At 36.6% G+C, this 20,753-nt stretch overlaps 1 protein-coding gene across 2 annotated transcripts in view; it reads left to right on the forward strand.

Moving 5' to 3' along the window:
* Positions 1–20,753, forward strand: part of Fchsd2 (FCH and double SH3 domains 2) — a 169,756-nt gene that overhangs the window by 41,024 nt on the left and 107,979 nt on the right. For both annotated transcript variants that reach the window (XM_021167292.2, XM_021167291.2), the window contains exon 4: positions 20,560–20,636. In XM_021167292.2, coding sequence (XP_021022951.1) covers positions 20,560–20,636 — 77 coding nt within the window. The remainder of the gene's footprint in view (positions 1–20,559; positions 20,637–20,753) is intronic.

A 20,753-nucleotide genomic window follows, 5' to 3' on the forward strand; every position in this document is an offset into this window, starting at 1 on the left:
ACTTTGTAGACCAGGCTGGCCTTGAACTCAGAAATCCGCCTGCCTCTGCCTCCAGAGTGCTGGGATTAAAGGCGTGTGCCACCACGCCCGGCTATTTTCCTTTCATCATTTAAAAAAATACTTCATGTACTTTAGCAGAATTATGCTCTTAATTTTCATAAAACTAATAAAAAATGAATCATTGACTCAAGACAGTTGTTTTTAGTGACGTATTAACAAATGTTATTTATTCAAGCAAAATTTTTTTTACCAGCTTAAACATTACAATTCAGTGAGTGTTTGATAAATATGAGCACATGGCTTCTTAAGTTAATATTTAAGAGTAGATAAAAGTTGATTATTTTCAAAGGGTTTGTAATCAAGTAATATAAATGCATATCTAAATGACTATAGTATGAGGCAGAATATAGTTGCTTGGTTTATGCTGGTCAGAAATTTATGCTAGCAGCATGACAAGTCACAAGGACTAGTCATGTTTGTACTAGTCAATTTGTACTAGTAATGATCAGTCAGAAAGACCCTATGCCTATACACTCAGTGTTAATTGCTGTGGAACATGATTGTACACCTATTCATATACATTGAGGCCCTCTTGGCTGTTTGGCTCTATTCCTTACTTGGAACTTATTTTAAATATTTTTAGATTTTATGCATTAGAAAATTTAACTGTTAAAAGTGGAATTCTGGATGGGCAGTGATGGCATACACCTTTAATCACAGCACTAGGAGTCAGAGGTAGGTGGATTTCTGAGGTTGAGGCCAGCCATGGCTACACAGAGATTCACTGTCTCAGAAAACCAAAAAGAAAAAAAAAAAAAAGAATTCTGAGGAATAAAAGTTTTCCAAGTTGAGAATATAGCCTGATGAAGAATATGGTTTGATTATCAGTTGTGGTTTTGGCTTTGTAACCTCAGACCTTAACTACCTTATGCTTCACATTATCAGTCTATAAGATAGGATAATAGGGGGCTGGAGAGTTGGCTCAGTGTTAAGAGCACTGACTGCTCTTCCAGAGGTCCTGAGTTCAATTCCCAGCAACCACATGTTGGGTCATATCCATCTATAATGGAATCTGATGCCCTCTGGCATGAAGGCATCTATATGCAAATAGAGTACTCATGATTAAAATTAAATAAAATCTTTTAAAAAATAGGATAATAGTAAATGCCTGGAGACTCTTAAGATGAACAAGGACATTGCTATGCCTGTGTATATGGAGATATATCTCCATATGCACACACTTCATTTATGGAGAAATGAACTTAGAACTATCATGTAAACAGTAGCAGGGATGACTGGGAACTTTTTAAAAAACAGGTTTAAATTTATTTTATTATTATTAAATTTTATTTTATTTTTTATTTATTCACTTTATATCCCACTCACTGCCCGCCTCCTTGTCACCCCCTCCCACATTCCTTTTCCCATCCCCTATTTTATTTTATTTTTTTGAGACAAGGTTTTACTTATATCTCAGGCTGGCCTTGCACTCAGGATTCTCACACCTTGGCTCCTTGCATGCTGGAATTACAGTTGTGCACCCACCTAGGTAGAGCAGGTTTTAAATTGGAGGTTTAAATCTGTGTTTAGGGTTCTAAGCAACTAACTGGGTCTTTGCTTTCAAAGCCCCCCAACCCCACCCTGAGAATACTGCGTTTCTTTCTTTGTTTTATTTTGTATTAATTTTTGCTGTTGGTGGCTTCTTTGTATCTTTGTGTTGATAATTCAGAGCATTTGAATATTCTGAATTAAATTTAGCACATTTCTGGTATTTTTTAATGTATTCATATATTTGTATTCTGTTCTTCAACTGATCTACTGTAGAAGATAAAGTGTAAATATGCTTTGTTGTTTTTGAATGTTTCTATCTAGCAAAATTGGAAGACTATTACAATTATAATTAATGTTCTGATACCCTTCATTTGAATCCTAACATTTAGTATATTTGCTTTATTCTGTATTTAGCCATCTATTAATCCTACCATCAATCAATTCATCTTGCTTTTGGTCAATGTTAAACTACATTTTGGAGATCTGTATACTTATATGTTCAGGTATGCTCCTTGCCATTCCTGTCTCACTGTGTTGCACAGGCTGGCCATAGATTCCTGGACTCCAGGAATTCTCATCTGTCAGCCTCCCAAGCAGTTGGGACTAGAGGCTTACCCCACCGTGCCAAGACACCCCTTTTATTTCATCCATTTGGTGTTCCAATACGTTTTCTTTTCTCTTTGAATACTTTATTTTAGTTTCAAGAAGAGTCTGCCAGGGCTAATTCTATGACTATACCTTCTCATTACTTAGACTTGTGGTTTTCTCTGGGTTTATTTTACTTTATTTTATTGAAAGGTACTTTGTCATGGGAAGGGAGAGAGGACCCAGCTAGTAAAGGCACCCACTGTCACTGTCACTGTACCTGATAACCTGTTTTATCCCTGGATTCCATATCATAGAAGAAAACTCTGAGTTCCACATGTGCTTCATGTTGCACATGCATGCACACATAAAACATATTTTTTTAAAAAAACTAATTTATGCTGGAGAGATGGCTCAGTGGTTAAGAACTCTTGTCGTTTGTTCTTCCAGAGGACCCAGGTTCAATTCCCAGCATTCACATAGTGGCTAACAACTCTCTACAGCTCCAGTTCCAGGAGATCAGACATCACCTTCTGCCCTCCACAAGGCACTGGACACATACATGGTACACAGACAAACATGCAGGCAAAGAACTCATATGTAAAAGAATAAAAACTATTAAAAAAGAAGCGATTAAAGTGATACTTAGCTAAGGGTGTAGCTCGGTGGTAAAGTGCTTAGGTTGTGTGAAGCCCTCGGTCTATTTCATCATCTAAATAAGTAAACAAAAAATAAAATGAAAAACATGTTTCATAATTATTTTAATAACCTTCTTGAACATTTTGTGGCTTACAGCTAGCACTTTGTACTTATGGTTTTTAGTACTTAAGGCCATGATTTCTAAAGTTTTGTTTTTGTTGGTGAATTCCTCTGTACCATTAGATGTCAGAAGCATTGCTTGCTTTGAAATTATTTGGAAGACTTCAGCTAGAATAGAAATTCACCATGGAGAGGCGTCATGTTTCCCTTCTTACAGGTCACAGTTTATGAAGGGTAGAACCCAAGTACTTGTTGATACATTGATAAGTGCTCAAAATATTCTAGCACTATTGTTCTAAAGTTGACGATTTAAAAACAAACTGCAGCTTATGCTTGTTAACGGTTTATAAGAATTTGTATTCATTATGTATATTTGCAAAGGAATTTTTTTAAAAAATCATAGGAAATTATTTAAGAGGTGTTTAACAGTAAGGGATCATTCTCAGAATAGCAGGATATCCTTCTATTTTCCAGGTTTTGCATTTATGTTTCATACAGGAGTATAATGACCTACTTTGACATACTTTTTCAGAAAAGAATTTTATTTTAAAATAATTAATTGAATTAGGTAACAATGGAGGAATTTAACTTATAAAGATTAGATTACAAGTAAAATCCAAAGTATATTCGCACAATAATATTTTCTGTACCATTTGATTGTTGATGCTTTTCCTTTTGTGGAGGAATCAAATAATTTTATTCAGGGGCTTGAGGTTGGGGAGGGGCTGAAGAGGTCTGTATGGTCTGATGTCCTCAGTAGGATAGATCGTCGTGACTTCCTCATTACTCTTGTTTCTATGGGGTTCTTTATTTGTGATTTTATGAGACAGGGTCTTGCTGTGGAGCCCAGGTTGACATTGAACTTATTCTGTAGCCCAGGCTGGCCTCATAGGCACTGTAATTATTAGTTTCTAGAGTGCTAAGATTGCAGGTATGTGCCACCACAACCAGCTGATTCTTGCTTCTTAATATAAATGTATCATTTTAAAACTGTTGAGTAAAGATGGTGCGGTGGTTCCTACTCTCAGCCCTCAGTAGGTGGTTCGTACTCTCAGCCTTCAGTAGGCTGTCCGGAGTGTAAGGCAGCAGTGTAAGGGCAGAATGTTTAATTACCTCAGCCCTAACTTTAATGAATAATTGGAGGAAGAACAAGAATGAGAGGTCATTTGGAAGGGTTATGTTTAGCCATCCAGAGCAGAGCTTGGCCAACTTCCTCTCTCACCCCCAAAGGGCAAAACAGTAAATATTTCATATTTTGAATGTCATATGATCTCTGCCAAATTAACTGTCTTTGCTAGTGGAGAATGAAAGCAGCCATAGACAGTTGGGAAACAAATGACTGTAACTGTGCTTCAAACCTGACTTAATAAAACAGTCAAAAGACTGTAATGTGTTACCCTGTGTGCCGTACAGCTGTTTGCTTTAAAGGATCGTTATCCCCACTCTGTGTCTCTTTGTGTGTGTCTCTCTCCCTCCCCTCCCCCTTCTCTGTGCCTCTATCTCTCTTCCTCTCACTAATTTGTGAATGGGTAATTTAGAAAACCTAGTAAGATGAATTATTGGGGAAGTTGCATTTAAAAGTTCTAACTATGAGCTTAAAATTTTTTAGTTTTATAGACAAGTTATATTTTAATAAATAGATGTAGGGAAAAAAGACAAGAATTTTGCAAATGTTTCATGTTATTCCTGAAACTGTCTTCTTGCCTGTTGTATTAGTTTTCCTGTTCCTGTGATGCTTGACAAGAGCAACTTAAAGAAGAAAGACTTTACTTTGGCGCATGGTTTGTGGTAGGGAAGGCTGGTGATGATGGGAATTTAAGGATCTTGTCACATTGTGTCTTGTGGTTGCCAGTGACAGGATCAGGATGCAGAAACTAAAAGTACTGGCATAATGAATTAAGCTTAATACAATGGAACCTCACAGGAGCAAATGTCCTACAATAGACTCAGCATAAAATGAGGTAACTTACGAACAAGATAGGTGAGAGGCACAGTGGTTTCAATTTAATCTCAGTAAGAGCCCTAATGTAAAAATGTCTGATAGTGTAACACAATTTATTAACAGCAATAACATAGCTGAATGCTGAATGTTTACATGAAAGATGCATTAAATTTGAAAGAAAACAATAACAAATTTTATTTGAAGAATTTAAACCAATAACCCACTAGAATACATTGGCTCTGACCTATGTATCAATATCTGAGGAATAATGACTGGAAATAAAATCCGTAAAAAGTTTTAAAGTAGATTTCTTAGGAGAGTGATCTAAATAAACTACTGATGGGCACTGGGAAGACTAGGAACAGGGTATAAAGAAAGGACAAACATAAAAGTCTTCAATTCCTAAAATACCTTGATACTTGCTAAAATATTAAATGAATTGCGTTAGATATTACCATACCTCTTTTTGGTTGTTGATAACTTTTCTGCAAAGAGCTGGACAGTTAAGATGTTTGGCTTTACAGATCCAAGGGTCTAGCAACTACTCTATAAACAAACATAAGCCATAGATAACATGTAGGTAAATGGGTATGGTTGACATATAACAAAATTTTATTCATAAAAGCAGGTGGCAATAGCTTGTCAAAATCTTTTCTGTGTTGAAAAAGATCAACACATGGAATGGATGCAAACAAGGTTACACTATATCATCTTTGTACCACTTCTTGCTCCAAAGATCCACAAAAGTACTAAAACAATTCAGCAAGACACAAAACAGATGGCAGAATAGAGGGGGAGAGGTCCAGAGTGAACATGACCCTGGAGGGGGCCATATGAGGAGCAGGGGAGGGGAGAGCCAGGAGAGAAAAGGGTCTGGTAACCAAAATGGCTGGGTTATATAGGGAAGGGGATCTGGGGGCAGAGCAGCCCAGACCTTGGGCTAGAGAAGTTTATAGTAAGGGGCCTTTGCCTCTTACTATAGTAAGTGTCTGGGATTAAAGGCGTATGCCACCATGCCTGCAAGGTTTTTTGTTATTGTTGTTTTGTTTTAATTACACTTGTGTTGTGCCTGCATCTGAAAGTTAGAGGACAACTTGCAGGAGTTAGTTTCTTCCTTTCACTGAGTCCTGGAGATCAAATTTGGGCTGTTAGACTTGCCCACTGAGCCATCCTATTGGCCCATTGTGTACAAGTTTTTAAGTGGACATATGCTTTTAGTTTTCTTGGGTTTATAGCCAACTTAAGTACTGGTATTTTCAGAATCTACCTAAACTGACTTTTGAAGTGGTTCTACCCATTTGCATTTTCAGTAGCAGTTTCTATGCATCTTTGCTCACATGTGCTCTGGTCTTAAATTTTTAGCCATCCTTGGTATATTAAAAAATAGATTTTTTCTTTTTTTTCTTTTATTTTTTTCTTTTATTGGATATTTTCTTTATTTACATTTCAAATGCTATCCTCTTTCCTGGTTCCCCCTCTGTAAACCCCCTATTCCATCCTCCCTCCTCCTGCTTCTGTGAGGGTGTACTTGCATCCATCCACCCACTAACTCCTACCTCCCAGCCCTCCCATTCACCTTCACTGGGGCATCAAGTCCTCTGGGGACCAAGGGCCTCTTCTCCCATTGACGCCCGACAAGGCCATCCTCTGCTACATATGTGGCTGGAGCCATGAGTTCCTCCATGTCTATTCTTTGGTTAGTGGTTTAGTCCCTGGGAGCTCTGGGAGGTCTGGTTGGTTCATGTTGTTGTTCTTCCTATGGGGTTACAAACCCCTTCAGCTCCTTCAGTCCTTTCTCTGACTCCTCCATTGGGATCCCTGTGCTCAGTCCAATGGTTGACTGCGAGAATCCACCTCTGTATTTGTCAGGTTCTAGCAGAGCCTCTCAGGAGACAGCTATATCAGGTTCCTGTCAGCATGTACTTCTTGGCATCCACAATAGTGTCTAGGTTTGGTTTCTGCATGTGGGATGGATCCCCAGTTGGGGGCAGTCTCTGGATGGTCTTTCCTTCAGTCTCTGCTCCACACTTTGTCTCCATATTTCCTCCCATAAGTATTTTGTTCCCCCCTCTAAGAAGGACTAAAGCATCCACACTTTTATCTTCCTTCTTCTTGAGCTTCATGTGGTCTGTGAATTACATCTTTGAACAAATATCTGGGGTATTCCAAGTTTTGAACAGGAAATAGAATGTCTTCCATTTGTCCTTCTACTGTATACCTATGTTAGAATATACCAAACCCCACCCCTCCTTTTTTAAACTAAATACTTACCAGGGTGTGTACTTCTTTTAAACTGTGATTGTGACTCACACATTTGTTTGAATTTAGGACTAACAAATGAATGTATGAAAGACATTAAACACACTGTAGTGCAATAAGAGACACAATTAAAGTTCTTTGTTCCCATAAGAAACAACCATTTCAAAACTGGCAAAATCATTTTGAAAAGAGCTCTTAAAGATACCAATCTGTTCCATGAATAGTGTGGTATATGCTTGTATTCTTTATTCAACTTTTAAGTTATAATGTCTTGTTTTAAAGTAATATATATATTATATGAATTAAACATATTGAAGACTATATGATGAATATCATACTCTCTTATAAGTATTTAAATAAAATCCTTCTTTAAATATACTTTAGCAGAACTTTGTAACATTTTGCAGCATAAGAGTTGTGGAAACCTTTGAGTTCCATCACATTAACTAAAGAAATTGTACCTTAGTAGCTTAGTCAAAATAAGCAGTGTCCCGTCTAATACAGAAGAGAGAGCTGAGGGTTAAGTAGGACAGGGTGGGGAATAAATGCATGTATATTGTTTCTGAATGTCATATAATCAGAAATCACACTATAAGAAAATGTGAAAGAACATTAGTTCTGCATGCACCCGTCTGCTCGCCCTCCCTATCTCTCCTTACCCATCTGTCTGTCTTTCTTAATAAATGGTCTCACTATGGAAGTCTTCCTTCTACCAGTTGAGTCCTGGAGTTTGAACTCAGGTTGTTGGCCTAGAGCTCTCTTTTTAGATTAGGCTGTCCTTCAACTCACAGAGATCTACCTTTCTCTGCCTTCCCAGCCCTGAGATTTAAAGGCATATGCTACCAAGCCCAGTCCATTTAATTCTAGGAAGAATCATAAGAAGAGATGTTAGATGCTTGAAAACTACCCCATTTAGAAACTGAAGACCCTGATGACTTTACATTAGAACATTAATAGCATGCAGTTAAGGAATAGTGTTGGCTTGTCAGTGTTGTATTTCTTATGGGTTTCACCTGCTACATTGTGCCTCTAATGAGAAAGGAAATGAAGACTTTTAAAAGTAAAACAATGTGCAAAGCAAGATGTTAAAAGGTTTCTAAACTTCTGCTTGTCTTATTGGCAAGGGAACAGGTACCTAACAGATGAGCTCTGGCATTGATAAGGGAGAATAGAATGTTCAACCAGGGGACCTTGGGGATAAGAGTGGGATAAACTGCTCATGATTTTTGAGAAATGTACATCAAATAGATACACATGTGTATATGTGTAAGTGTTTATATATCTCATACATTCTGAAGTAGTTCCCTTAATGAAAACACTCAGCCTCTAGCAATTAAGGGGGAGAGAAAAAAATCCCCAACACAACTCTGCTTGTTTTTCCACATGATTGCTGAACAATTGCAGCTTCTACTAGGAACCCTTCTCCTGTTCCTGGGAAAATACTCAGTAGCTGGCATTTGCATAATCGTCTTTAGGGCTATTGTGGGTGGGTTTGGGCTGCTAACACAGCGCTCTAGACTAGCCACCTGTCTGAATCAAATGAACTCAGCTTTGTGTACCGTTATCTGGTTCTCCAAATCATTCTGAGTAATGAAAGATTTGGTTAAAATATTGTGAAATTGTTATTTAGGAAACATTTTCATTGAACCTATTTTCTCCTTTTTAAGAAAAGAGAAATTGCCTTTTTCTTCCACTGGTGTAACTATATATAGCTATGTTCCTCTGCCTTCGTTTTGTAACTGCTTTTGTGGAATTATCCTCATGAATATTAACTAGGGATGTGATAATTTTAAAAGAAACTTTGAAAATGATTTTTGTTCCACCTTCTGTAAACTGTAAGTGTTGGTTAATGTTTCCTAACAGCCTACTGCACGTATGTGAGAAACTTAGACACCTAAGGAAGGGAGGAAAGAAGAAATGTCTAAGGTCCTGAAATGGCAACACGTTCATTTTCCTTGGTAAAATTTATACAAGAATTTTGGAGGTTTTTGCCTTACATATTACTATTAAGTTTCTGTTATTCATCAGCATTTAGTTTGTGATAATTATATACATGCACATTGAGTTTCTTTTGTGTGTGTGATCCTGTGTATGCAGTATAAATGCATGTATATGAAGGTCAGAGGCTGACTTTGGGTATCATCTCAAGTGTTCTCCACCTTATTGTTCGATGCAGCCTTTCTCTTTGACCCAGGAACTCACTGATTGACTATACTGGTGATAAGGTCCATAGATGTATCTGTGTAGCCTCCTCCCTACCCAGTGTTGGGGTTATAGATGTTTACCACCATGCCCTGATTTTATGTGGGTGCAGGTCATCATCCTTACGTGATAGGCACTTTATTTCCCAGCCTCCCATCCAGTTTATTAGGATATGTGACAAACTCTTATGTTGTGCTTCTTTTACATAATGACTACTGAGTTGAATTTATTGTTAAAATCCACTTGTAATTGATATAATCATATATGACAAGTCTCATTTTGAAACAAGTAAACAATGTATCTTAGTCAGGGTTTCTATTCCTGAACAAACATGATGACCAAGAAGCAAGTTGGGGAGGAAAGGGTCTATTCAGCTTACTCTTCCACATTGCTGTTCATCACCAAAGGAAGTCAGGACTGGAACTCAAGCAGGTCAGGAAGCAGGAGCTGAGCAGAGGCCACTGAGGGATGTTCTTTACTGGCTTGCTTCCCCTGACTTGCTCAGCCTGCTCTCTTATAGAACCAAGACTACCAGCCCAGAGATGGCCCCACCCACAAGGGGCCTTTCCATTTTGATCACTAATTGAGAAAATGCCTTACAGTTGGATCTCATGGAGGCATTTCCTCAACTGAAGCTCCTTTCTCTGTGATAACTCCAGCTGTGTCAAGTTGACACAAAACTAGCCAGTACACAATGATTAATAACTCTTTTTAAAAACTCCTTATCAAAAATTTTGCCTGGTCATGATAGTAATCATTTCACCTAGTTTTTATTAAGTATTTATTGAGTGAATAATGGTATATATGTAATTCATTGAATGAATGTAAGATTGAATGCTGCTAAGACATAATCAATCATTAGTAGAATGTACATTAGGTACTTTTTATTCACTTTCACTTGAGAATTATTACAGCTTTGGAAGCTATATCATTTTTTAAGATTTATTTTTATTTTTCTTATGTGTATATCTGTCATGTGTGTGTAAATATATGATATCATTCATTCTAGGACACACTAGGGTTTAGTCTTGGTATTGTATTATGTGGATCTTGATAAATGTATCATGGTATGTATCTTACATTATAGTGATAATCTGTATAATCATAATAATACGTTTGCTCTTCTTAAAATACTCCGTAGTGTTTGTTCTTTTCTACTCCCCAGTCCCCTTTCACTATTGATCCTTTCGTTTCCACTATAGTTTTCCGTTTTCCAGAATGTTGTATGGTTGGAATCATATAATATATATATAGCCATTTCAGGTTGATTTATTTGCTTATTCATTTTGCATTTAATAATCTTCCATCTCACTTAATGACTTGTTAGCTCATTTCTTTTTCATGCCAGATATTATATTGTCTGAACATACCATAGTTTACCCATCTGTCAACTGAAAGTATTATCCTTATTTTATGGATAATGAAATTCAATATGAGAGCTAGTAAGTGGCCCAAGTTCACATTTAGTATGCATACCAACTTTGAGAGTAAATTCTATAACCTTAGCCAGTAGTCTTTAATATAGGGTGCCCACACTTGTTATGTATAATATAATTACATAAAATCATTTATGAATGAGTTTTAGTGGCACCATGCTGTGGATTGCTTTGGTATGTTGCAATGTACAACTGTTTTCTTGTGGCCAAGTAAAGTGGATTTATAGATGATATATTAAGTTCTCTTGCAAACTTAACAGTTTAACATTATAATTGGAAACATAATTAATATTGAAAGTAATTCTAATAATGCATGCTTAAGTAAACACACACACAAGCAGAGCTCTCTCCTCCTACCCTTTTCCCCTTCGCCCCTGGACCAGAGTCCGCCCAAGGGTCCCCAACCATTCTCAGCTCTTCTGCAGTACCCAGTGTCTGTGGTGCTTGAGAGTTGGGAGCCCGACTCCAGCAGGTCCACGGGGACCCCAGACTGCGCCCTCCCCACCCTGGAACCGTGGCCTGGGGTACTCTTAGTCAAACTTCCTGCACTAGCTTGCCCAGCAGCCCTAGTCCCGAGTGGATGCAGGACCCCATTTTTTGTCCCACAAGGCGAGGCAGTCTCTGCTCCACACTTTGTATCTCCTCCCATGGGTATTTTGTTCCCCCTTTTAAGAAGGACTGAAGTATCCATACTTTGGTCTTCCTTCTTCTTGAGCTTCATGTGGCCTGTGGATTGTATCTTGGGTATTCTGCGCTTCTGGCTAAGATCAAAAACTCAGTGATAGCAGAAGCTGGCAAGGATGTGGAGAAAGAGGAGCACTCCTCCATTGCTGGTGGAATTGAAAAGCTGGTACAACCACTCTGGAAATCAGTTTGGTGGTTCCCCAGAAAATTGGACATAGTACTACTGGAGGATTCAGCTATACCACTCCTGGGCATATACCCAGAAGATGTTCCAACATATAATAAGGACACATGCTCCACTATGTTCATAGCAGCCTTATTTATAATAGCCAGAAGCCAGAAAGAACCCAGATGTCCCTCAACAGAGGAATGGATACAGAAAATGTGGTACATTTACACAATGGAGTACTACTCAGCTATCAAAAAGAATGAATTCATAAAATTTTTAGGCAAATAGATGGAACTAGAAAATAGCATCCTGAGTGAGGTAACCCAATCTCAAAAGAACACACATGGTATGCACTCACTGCTTTTATTTTTGAAGTAAGAAAATGCAGATCAAGACAAGTAGATGAACTTAAAGTTCAACCCATGTTTGCTTGTGCTCCACCAGTTTGCTAGAGACTCAGCGATAGCTACTCAGGGAAATCACTGTGAACTTTGTTAAATTGTCAGTATCATAGTCTCGTCGACTTGTAACATCTATTCTATAGGACTTCAGGTACTATGGAAGAATCTTGTAAATTTTGCTTTAAAATTTATGGTGGGACTTTGCACCCTGCACTGGTTCTGTAGCAGCAGAGGATCTTAAGTTTGATGCCTCCCTGTCTCTAAAATCTAAGGGCTGTTCAGGCCTTAGATGGCTTAGAGGCTAAGGGCATTTTTGCCACTAGCTGGACAACCTGAGTTTGATCCTTAGGACCCACATGATGGAAGGAGAGAACCAACTATTTTATCTCCATATCTGCACTGTGGTGTGGTACACACAGATGCACACATACTCCCATACCAAGCAAATAATACGTTTTTAAAAACTAAAAAAGAGTTAGTGATGGAGCAACTTCAACTTAAAGAAAAATGAGTGACTTTACTTGTTATTCACTACTACCTAGTTTATCTCAGGATTTACCTTATTATCAATAAATAAAATGCATGTTTTCTAATTCTTTTTATTGAAGTTGAAAAGCAATGAAAAGCTTGAGTGGTACAGGATATACAGTTTAAATAGAGTTGATGCTTTAGTAACTTTCTCTACTCTTTGAGTTTTGAGATGTTTTATTGATGTGATTATTTTTGTAAATACATTATATTATTGATATAATTATTTATTAACTTGATGGTTTTTTTAATGAAAATAGAAACTATTTTTTGTTAGTGTAAGCTTAGGCTTTGATATCTGCTTTTAGTATTAGTGACATCTTTTTGTGAGTAATTATTTATGTTGTATGTTGTAAGCTTAAACAGATAGAAATTGCAAAATAGTCCAATTAGATACTCTACTTGACAGTTTTAGTGTCTGTTTCCCTGAGGCAGCTTAGAACATGGTATTTAGACTAGGCTGGCCTCACAGAGATTCACCTGCCTCTGTTTCTTGAGTGCTGAAATTTAAAGTAGTTGTGGTTTTTGTTTGTTTGTTTATATTTTGTTTTGGAGACAGAATCTATACATGGCCATCCTAGAACTCACTATGTAGACTAGCCTGGCCTTGAACTCAGAGACCCATCTGCCTCTGCCTTCAAGCTCTGGGACTTAAAGTCATGTGTCATCATGTCTGGCTAAAGGTTTGTTTTTTTGTTTGTTTGTTTTGGTTTGTTTTTTCTGAAAGACTTAAAAATTTAGCTTTGACTCTAAGTGAAGTTTAATTTTTGTGCAAAAAATGTAATTTTAAAAAGGGTTTTTAAATTGTATTTACTAATGTGTCCCGTTTCTAGTTGCAGTAGTTACATGATAAATGGTTTTACTTTAAGACAAGTAACACTGAAGTGTTTCTGTGTCATGATCATTTTTATTATCTTAAATTAATTTGATTTTGGTGTGTGTGTTTCAGGAATCTGATTCCTCAAGATCCCTTCACTAGTTAATAAGAACTCAGTGTTAAAAATAGACAGTATGTGACAGCTGCTCTGCAAGTGACATTGTTAAAAGAAAAAACATGGAACTGGGAGAAAATAATTGCCCAAAATTATTCATATCACTAATATTGGGAAGAACTCTTAAAAGTGACTAATAATAAATGCCAAAAAAATGACAGAACTCTGTAGATAGTAAAGTTGAGCGATTGGAGAGATTCTGGGGATGAGGCAATAGTGGAGGCACCAGAAGGCTTGTGGCAGTGAAACTATGGATACACAATGCTGTTAATTTGACAAAACTGATAAATAGTAAACAGTAATACAAGCCATAAACTTTAATAATGTGCTAATATTTCATTAATTGTAAGAAATGCATTATACTAAGAAAGATTTTAGTCATAACTGGTACAGACAACTAACTAGGAACCCTGTACTTCCTGTTCAATTTCTTTGCTATGAAAAATAAAGGTGGTTATTTTTCTAGAGTGTATGTATAATCATTCACCACAGTGAGGGTGATTTAGTTCAACAGTTATTTACTGAGTTAAGTCTGTGAACTGTGCCAGGTTTTTATAGTTCTATTCTTTAAAGAACTTATTTATAGCTGTCAATCAAAATGTATAGTGATTTGAGATAGCATGCATGATTTTATCTGAATGAATTGAGTAGTCCAGAAGTATTTTAAACTTTGAAAAATGATCTGGATCCAAGTCTCTGCCTAACTAGCTGGGTTATCTTATGTAAATTACTTAACTTTAAAAAACTTTCTGTTGCTTATCTACTGCATAAAAAAAAGTTCACAGAGAAGTTTGGACATCTTGTATACAGAAAACTCTCAGATACTAGCTTGATGGTTAGTTGTGCATTTGTCCATTCATCAAGGAAAATGAAAGAAGAATGGCTTTCCTCTGCTTTGAATGTTCAGATGCATTTGAGCTATTTCTTCTGAATTTCCACCTCTGTTCCCAGATGGCTGTTGTCAAGCACGAGATACCATTTGCTTGCTGATTAAATACATTCCAGCTTCTGCTTTGGAGAAAGAACTGCTTTTACAGCTGGCTTTGACATCAGTGGTAGCCCAGTCATGCTGACTGGTGTAACAATTTTAAGTTTGAAAACAGGAGAAACCAAATCATTTCTCCCCAGTAAGAATCTTGTTGTGATCGGGACTTTCACTCTAGCTGCTTTTCACCCTGAAAACAGGACATTCAATGTATTAGACATTTTAAGTGGTATAGTTTTAAGGATGTTTGCTGACTTAATAATATTTTGACAAAGCTAAAATTTTAGACATACTTTTTTAAAAGTTCAGAGGCTATAATTTGTGTTTTTCCAGTTGATACTTTTTTCCCCCTGATGCCAGGAACAGAACCTAGGATTTAAAGTATTCTAGGCAAGGGCTTGGAAATGCTTTAATAAACTGGGCCAAATTTAAATCTTAACTAATTACAAAATTAAATCATTTTCAGGAGATGACAGCAACTATGAAAATATTGCAAACCCTTTTCCTGACAGCCACAATGCTTTGTGGAAAAAATATTTACTAAATACAAGGAGTGGGGGAAAACCCCAAAAAACAAAATACCCAGAGACCCATGACTATATAGCTGTCATTCTTAGGTAAGAGTTCTGTTGAAAAATGGAAGACAGAGTAAAGGCTAATGAAATCTTGGAACTCAGTTTGCAGATGATGCTTGCCTAGAATTTACCAAGAGTTTTCTTTTGAGTCTAAGTGCTAGAATTAAAGTTATCTACTACCATGCCATGACACTATTGGAATTTTAGAAGCAACCTAAATTAGAGTGCTCTGTTCTATAGACTTTTTCCTGATTAAAGTTTGAATAGTATTTCTGTTGCAGATTTTTTTCCTGTAGAAAAAAAAAATTAAAGGAGAAGGTTGAAGAAAACTTAAATAATTAAATAACTGAGGTACTTAATATTCACCATTGGGTAGATTTAGCTATGTGCCTCTTTAAAAAGAGGGTGCCTTTTATTAAATAGCTGCTAAGATATGTACTCATGTTGTCAATAACATTGTGTAAAACAGATATATATCACGTTCTAAGGACTTACGCATGTGCTTTCTGTTGTGGAATTGGCACAATACCAATGTCTAGTGGAGAACTAAGTATATTTTAGACAGATAAGCTGTCTGTTCAACATATGCTAAGGTAGTACTGAATTTTGTATAAATAGGGTGATTTAAAGATGACACAACACATCTCAGTTATTAGATCCTTCTAAGAAAACATTTAAAAATGGTTTGTATGATTCTATTTTAAGCATTGCAATAATAATGTTGCTTTTACTCAGAATCGATTAAAAGAAAGATAGGAGAGGGGCTTTTGCTATTGTTTGGATTTGATTTATGAGAGTCTTACTACATATAGCCTATACCTACACACACACACACACACACACACACACACACACACACACAAGGAGATATATATAGATATATATAGATATATATATATATACACACACACACATACATATGTATTTCTTTTTTATTGGTTATTTTATTTATTTACATTTCAAATGTTATCTTCCTTCCCAGTTTCCCCTTCGTAAACCCAGCCCATTCTCCCTCCCCCCCCCCAGCATGAGGATGCTCCCCCAACCACCTACCCACTCCTGCCTCCCTGCCCTAAAATTCCCCTATGCTGGGGCATAGAACCTCCACAGGAGCAAGGGCCCCCCCCCATTCCATTGATGCCAGATAAGGCCATCCTCTGCTACAAATGCAGCTGGAGCTATGGGTCCCTCTATATGTACTCTTTGGTTGATGGTTTAATCCCTATTGGATCAATAGTTATATTTTAACAGTTCTGCAATGTTGTATACAGATGCCAGAATTAAACAAATAAATACATAGAACACAAATGATAGAAGCGATATTACTCAGTGTTGGAAAGAAGTTATAATAAGCAAGATGGAGAAACTGGAACAAGTAACTGTGGATAATTAGAATAGGAGGCATCTAAATAAAAATATACATAAAATAATTACATAGATAGATGTACATATGTGAGTAGTAAAAATCATCTAGTTCTGTGCACTCAACGTCCTGAGGTCAAAGGGGGCACCATGACAGACAGCAGCCCTGATTCTAGCCTTCTTAAGAAAAGGTTTGAAATAATTGTGTTTTAAAGACAATAAAAACTGAATTGAAGTACATTACTAATATTGGCATAATGGTAAGCATAGAGAATTAAAGGGTAAAGCTGTAACTCTTTAGTACAATACTTTTACAAACCAACCAAATGTTAGCATTTCAAACCTTTTCTTAAGTTTGGAATTAGGGCTGCTGTCATGGTGCCCCCTTTTAATCCCAGCACTCAGGAGGCAGAGAGGCAGATCTCTGTATGTTCCAGGTCAGCCTGGTCTGTAGATAGTTCTAGGCTAGCCAGGGTTGCAACAGTGAGACCCTGTTTGTAAAAACAAGAAATTGAAGAAGAATTGGGACCTGAATGAATGGCTTAGTAGTTAAGAGCATTTGCTTCTCTTACAAAGGATCTGGGTTCAGTTCCCAGCAAATAAAAAAAAAAAATGAATAAATTCAAAAGAGAGTGATTATAAAGCTCTTGTTACTATGAAATTGATGTGGGAGTGTGGTAAGGTTGTTATCACACCTTCCATCTACTTTATGCCGTGTACCTACTTTTAAAATACCATTTATGTAACATTGGAAATTTTGTGATTCAAATGTGTAGCATATACAGAATGTTGTTTTCTAATATTTAAAAAAAAAGCCACCCAATGTCAATCTTAGTGAAATTCAAGTTTTAATTCCATCCTTTGCTGTGGAAAGAATGGCTACATACAGAATGGCTCTGAGAGAGCCAGGAGCACACTCCTGCTCAGCTTGGTGTTGTGAATGGGCCAAAGGTTAAACCATCAGTCCATTTCCCAGTGTCTACTTAACAGTGGCTTTCTTTGTATTTCTTCACTTGTTAGGGAAATACAGCAAGTGTTATTGAATGGTAAAACAAAGCAAGTCTTATATCAGACACTGACAGCTTCTTTAAAAGTTGGAATAGGATGTCATTGGGTGTTCCAAAGGCTGTCTGATTGTACTACATTTTTATGGAAGTCACTGCGTCAGTGAGAATTATATTGCTAGTCAAAGGAACTTTTTGTATGTGGTGTTCAAGTCAATGTAAATAAATATATGCCTAGTGGACCAGTTTTGAGAATAATTCTACTCCCATGGGTCAGGGGAGTGACTGAAGAAAAAGCCTTTTAAAAATGGTCAGCCATAACTTTATTTTCCTTAGTAAATTAATTAGTGTAGATAATTTTCTTTGTAACAGGCCATTCATCTATATGATGTAGCTTTAAGCATAATTTAGAAGGTAAACTAGTTAAATCAAGTATATAAAATGCTCTCAGAGGCATGAACTGTTATTTAGGACCTTACTGATAATGGTCATGGAGTATTTCTGAGCATCTATGCAGATTAGATCTTGAACAGCTGCGTAGAGCACATAGAAATCACGATTCCCGTCTCTGTGAACTAACTTGAATAAAGTCTTTCATCTAGAGAGCTCACTGTTTGTCCAGTTTATGAATCCCTCAACTCATCTCTGAAAGGTTCATTCAGTTTAATACAGTCCAGCTTTGTGGTTTAGAGCTCTAGAAACTGCTTTGGTGGTTTAGAATGCACAAAAAGTAAGCAAATTAATCCATTGATTTTTTTTTTTAATTAGATAAAATATACTTTAAATAGTGTCTTTTTATAAAAGCTTTGGGAACTTGTGATTCTCAAGCTTAAATTGTCATTTGATATAGGCCTGGAAGTTGCTGTGTCGACCAGGCGGCCCTTAAACTCATGGTAGTCCTTACCTCTATTTCTCAAGAACTGGGATTACAAGCCTGGCTAGAATTTAACTGTCTATGAGCTATATTACCTCAAGTAATATCTGAATATTATAAAGGGTCCTATTTCCTTGTGGTTTTAAGAGTTAGATCTCCTTCACAGAGTTAAGAGAGAATGTGAAGATCTGTCCTTTCTCTCCTCTTTCTCCCTTTTTCCCTCCTCCTTCCCCCCACCCCTTGGTTTTTCAAGACGGGGGTTTCTTTATGTAGCCTTGTCTAACCTGGAACTTGCTCAGTAGGCCAGGCTGGCCTCCCGAGTACTGACCGCCACTGCTCCTGGCTCTTTCCCCTTCTCTTAAGAGGTCATTTCTTAGACCATGTTTTGTGTGAAATGTTCTGCAAACACTTTAGAGTTAATTAAGCTGAAAATTATTGTATCATTCATATGTGATTTTTTTTTAAAAAGGCTACATCATCTGTTCCTTATTTGGACACTTATGTATTTATTTTTGGAAGCTGCATGTTGCTTGGCATTTTGCGTTTTATACTGCTTCTCTCTACAGATGTGAGTTCTTTTAATTCAGGGATCTTGACTTAGTCAACCTTTTCAAATATTAATGTGCAGTATGAAATAGGTATTGAAATAAACTCCAGGGGATCTTTCTCATGGCTTTGAGACACACACATAATCCTTTTCAATCATGATGATAGCCAAATTTGACAATAATTGATGAATTTATATGTAATCAAATCTAATAGTCATCATTTTTCCTATGTAAAAATTAAGGACTACAGGAATTTTGATCCAAACATTTCAAACCCACAATGACAAAAACACAAAAGATTGATATATACATTAGGAACAGTAATGTAAGTGGAATTTATTGATGCAGACAGTGGATATTTTAGTAACAGCTAACTTCTAGCCACTATGTTATAGTCTGGAGATATAGTACTTTATTGATAAAAAAAATATAAATAAACATCCCTATGTAGTAGAACTTTTAGTTAATAAACAGAAAAATATTTAAACAAGATAATAACAGGATATGAGGATTATGAATAAATAGGATTGTATGACAGAGTAACTGAAGGTGTAGATAGTGGTTTAAAAAATAAAAAAAAAAAATGATGAGGACATAAGTAGCTTGTGCTACTAAGTTTCTCAGGAGTCCATGGAAAACTGTTCTTTTCTTTTGCTTATACTTATGAGTGTTTAGTTAGGAAAACTTAGAGTCATTAGAAAATAAGAGGTAAAAATTTGAAACATGAATTGGAAACAACATGAACAAGGTTCAGAAGTGAGAAAGATACTGTTTGTAGCTAAGGAAGAAATACCAATTAGGTTCCCTAGAGTTTAAGAGATGTTAAGTGGAAGTACTGGAGATTGTAGTTACAATCTGACGAATTCTCAGCTTAAGATGAGTTCTCAGAATACATCCTATCTGGAAATAGTGGGACCCAGCTATTGCCAAGTTCAGGAAGAACTTAAGATTCAAAGGAGCTTTAGTTCTTGCTATGCTTTGGATGGAAAGAATGCTGCTTCATCGTAGGCATTTGTTGAGTTAGGCTGAGTTGATTTGTCAGTAGATCTTATAAAAAGGCAGTGTGTATAGAGTGAAGCATGCTTCTTTCAGTGATTGTCCTCCAGTTTCTCTGATTGACATTCATTTCAGCATGGGTTTATTTTTATGGGTATAAATATAGAAGTAAAGATCTATTACATAGGGCCTGCTAATCTTGCTATTGGACATTTGTGTTTATCTAGAAGGAATATATAATAGAATGAATAGTTTAACCTACTTCCCAACAAAAGTTTCTTCTCTCTTCTAATCCTAAGTTCTCAATACATACACAGATAAATACTCTGTTTTGTTGACATTCATATTGTATAGGTTATAGTGATTATATTTTTAGTAAAACTTGTTCTATTTTAAGTGACTTCTGCTGCATGTTTGTGTTTTTAATAAAAAGATACTTAAAATCTGTGTTAAAATATGGAACATCATCAAAGTTTGTTCTTCAGTTCAAGAAACCAGTGTATATCTGTCTGTTCCACGGTGAGTGCTCCTGTTCCTCTCCTGGTACATGAGAGTTTTGTTGCTGGAATATAGAAATGTGTCCTGTGCTTCAGCCAAGGAATATTGGGAGCCTGAGGTGACAACAGTGGTTCAGACAAGTAGTTTGGTTACATAAAATGAATATTACATAAGTCCCATTTTTCTCATTCTTATATATATTTTAACAGGGTATCCAGAAGTTGGCTAGTCAATACCTGAAGAGAGATTGGCCTGGAATAAAAACTGATGATCGGAATGATTACAGGTAACTTACTTAGTGGCTTTGCTTGGTGCGTGTATGAGTGCCTGTGTGTGTGTGTGTGTGTGTGTGTGTGTGTGTGTGTGTGTGTTCAGTCAACCTCAGATATCATTGCTCTGGCAC

The sequence above is a fragment of the Mus caroli genome, chromosome 7 (genome assembly GCF_900094665.2).
Source record: "Mus caroli chromosome 7, CAROLI_EIJ_v1.1, whole genome shotgun sequence".
Lineage (NCBI taxonomy): Eukaryota > Metazoa > Chordata > Mammalia > Rodentia > Muridae > Mus > Mus caroli.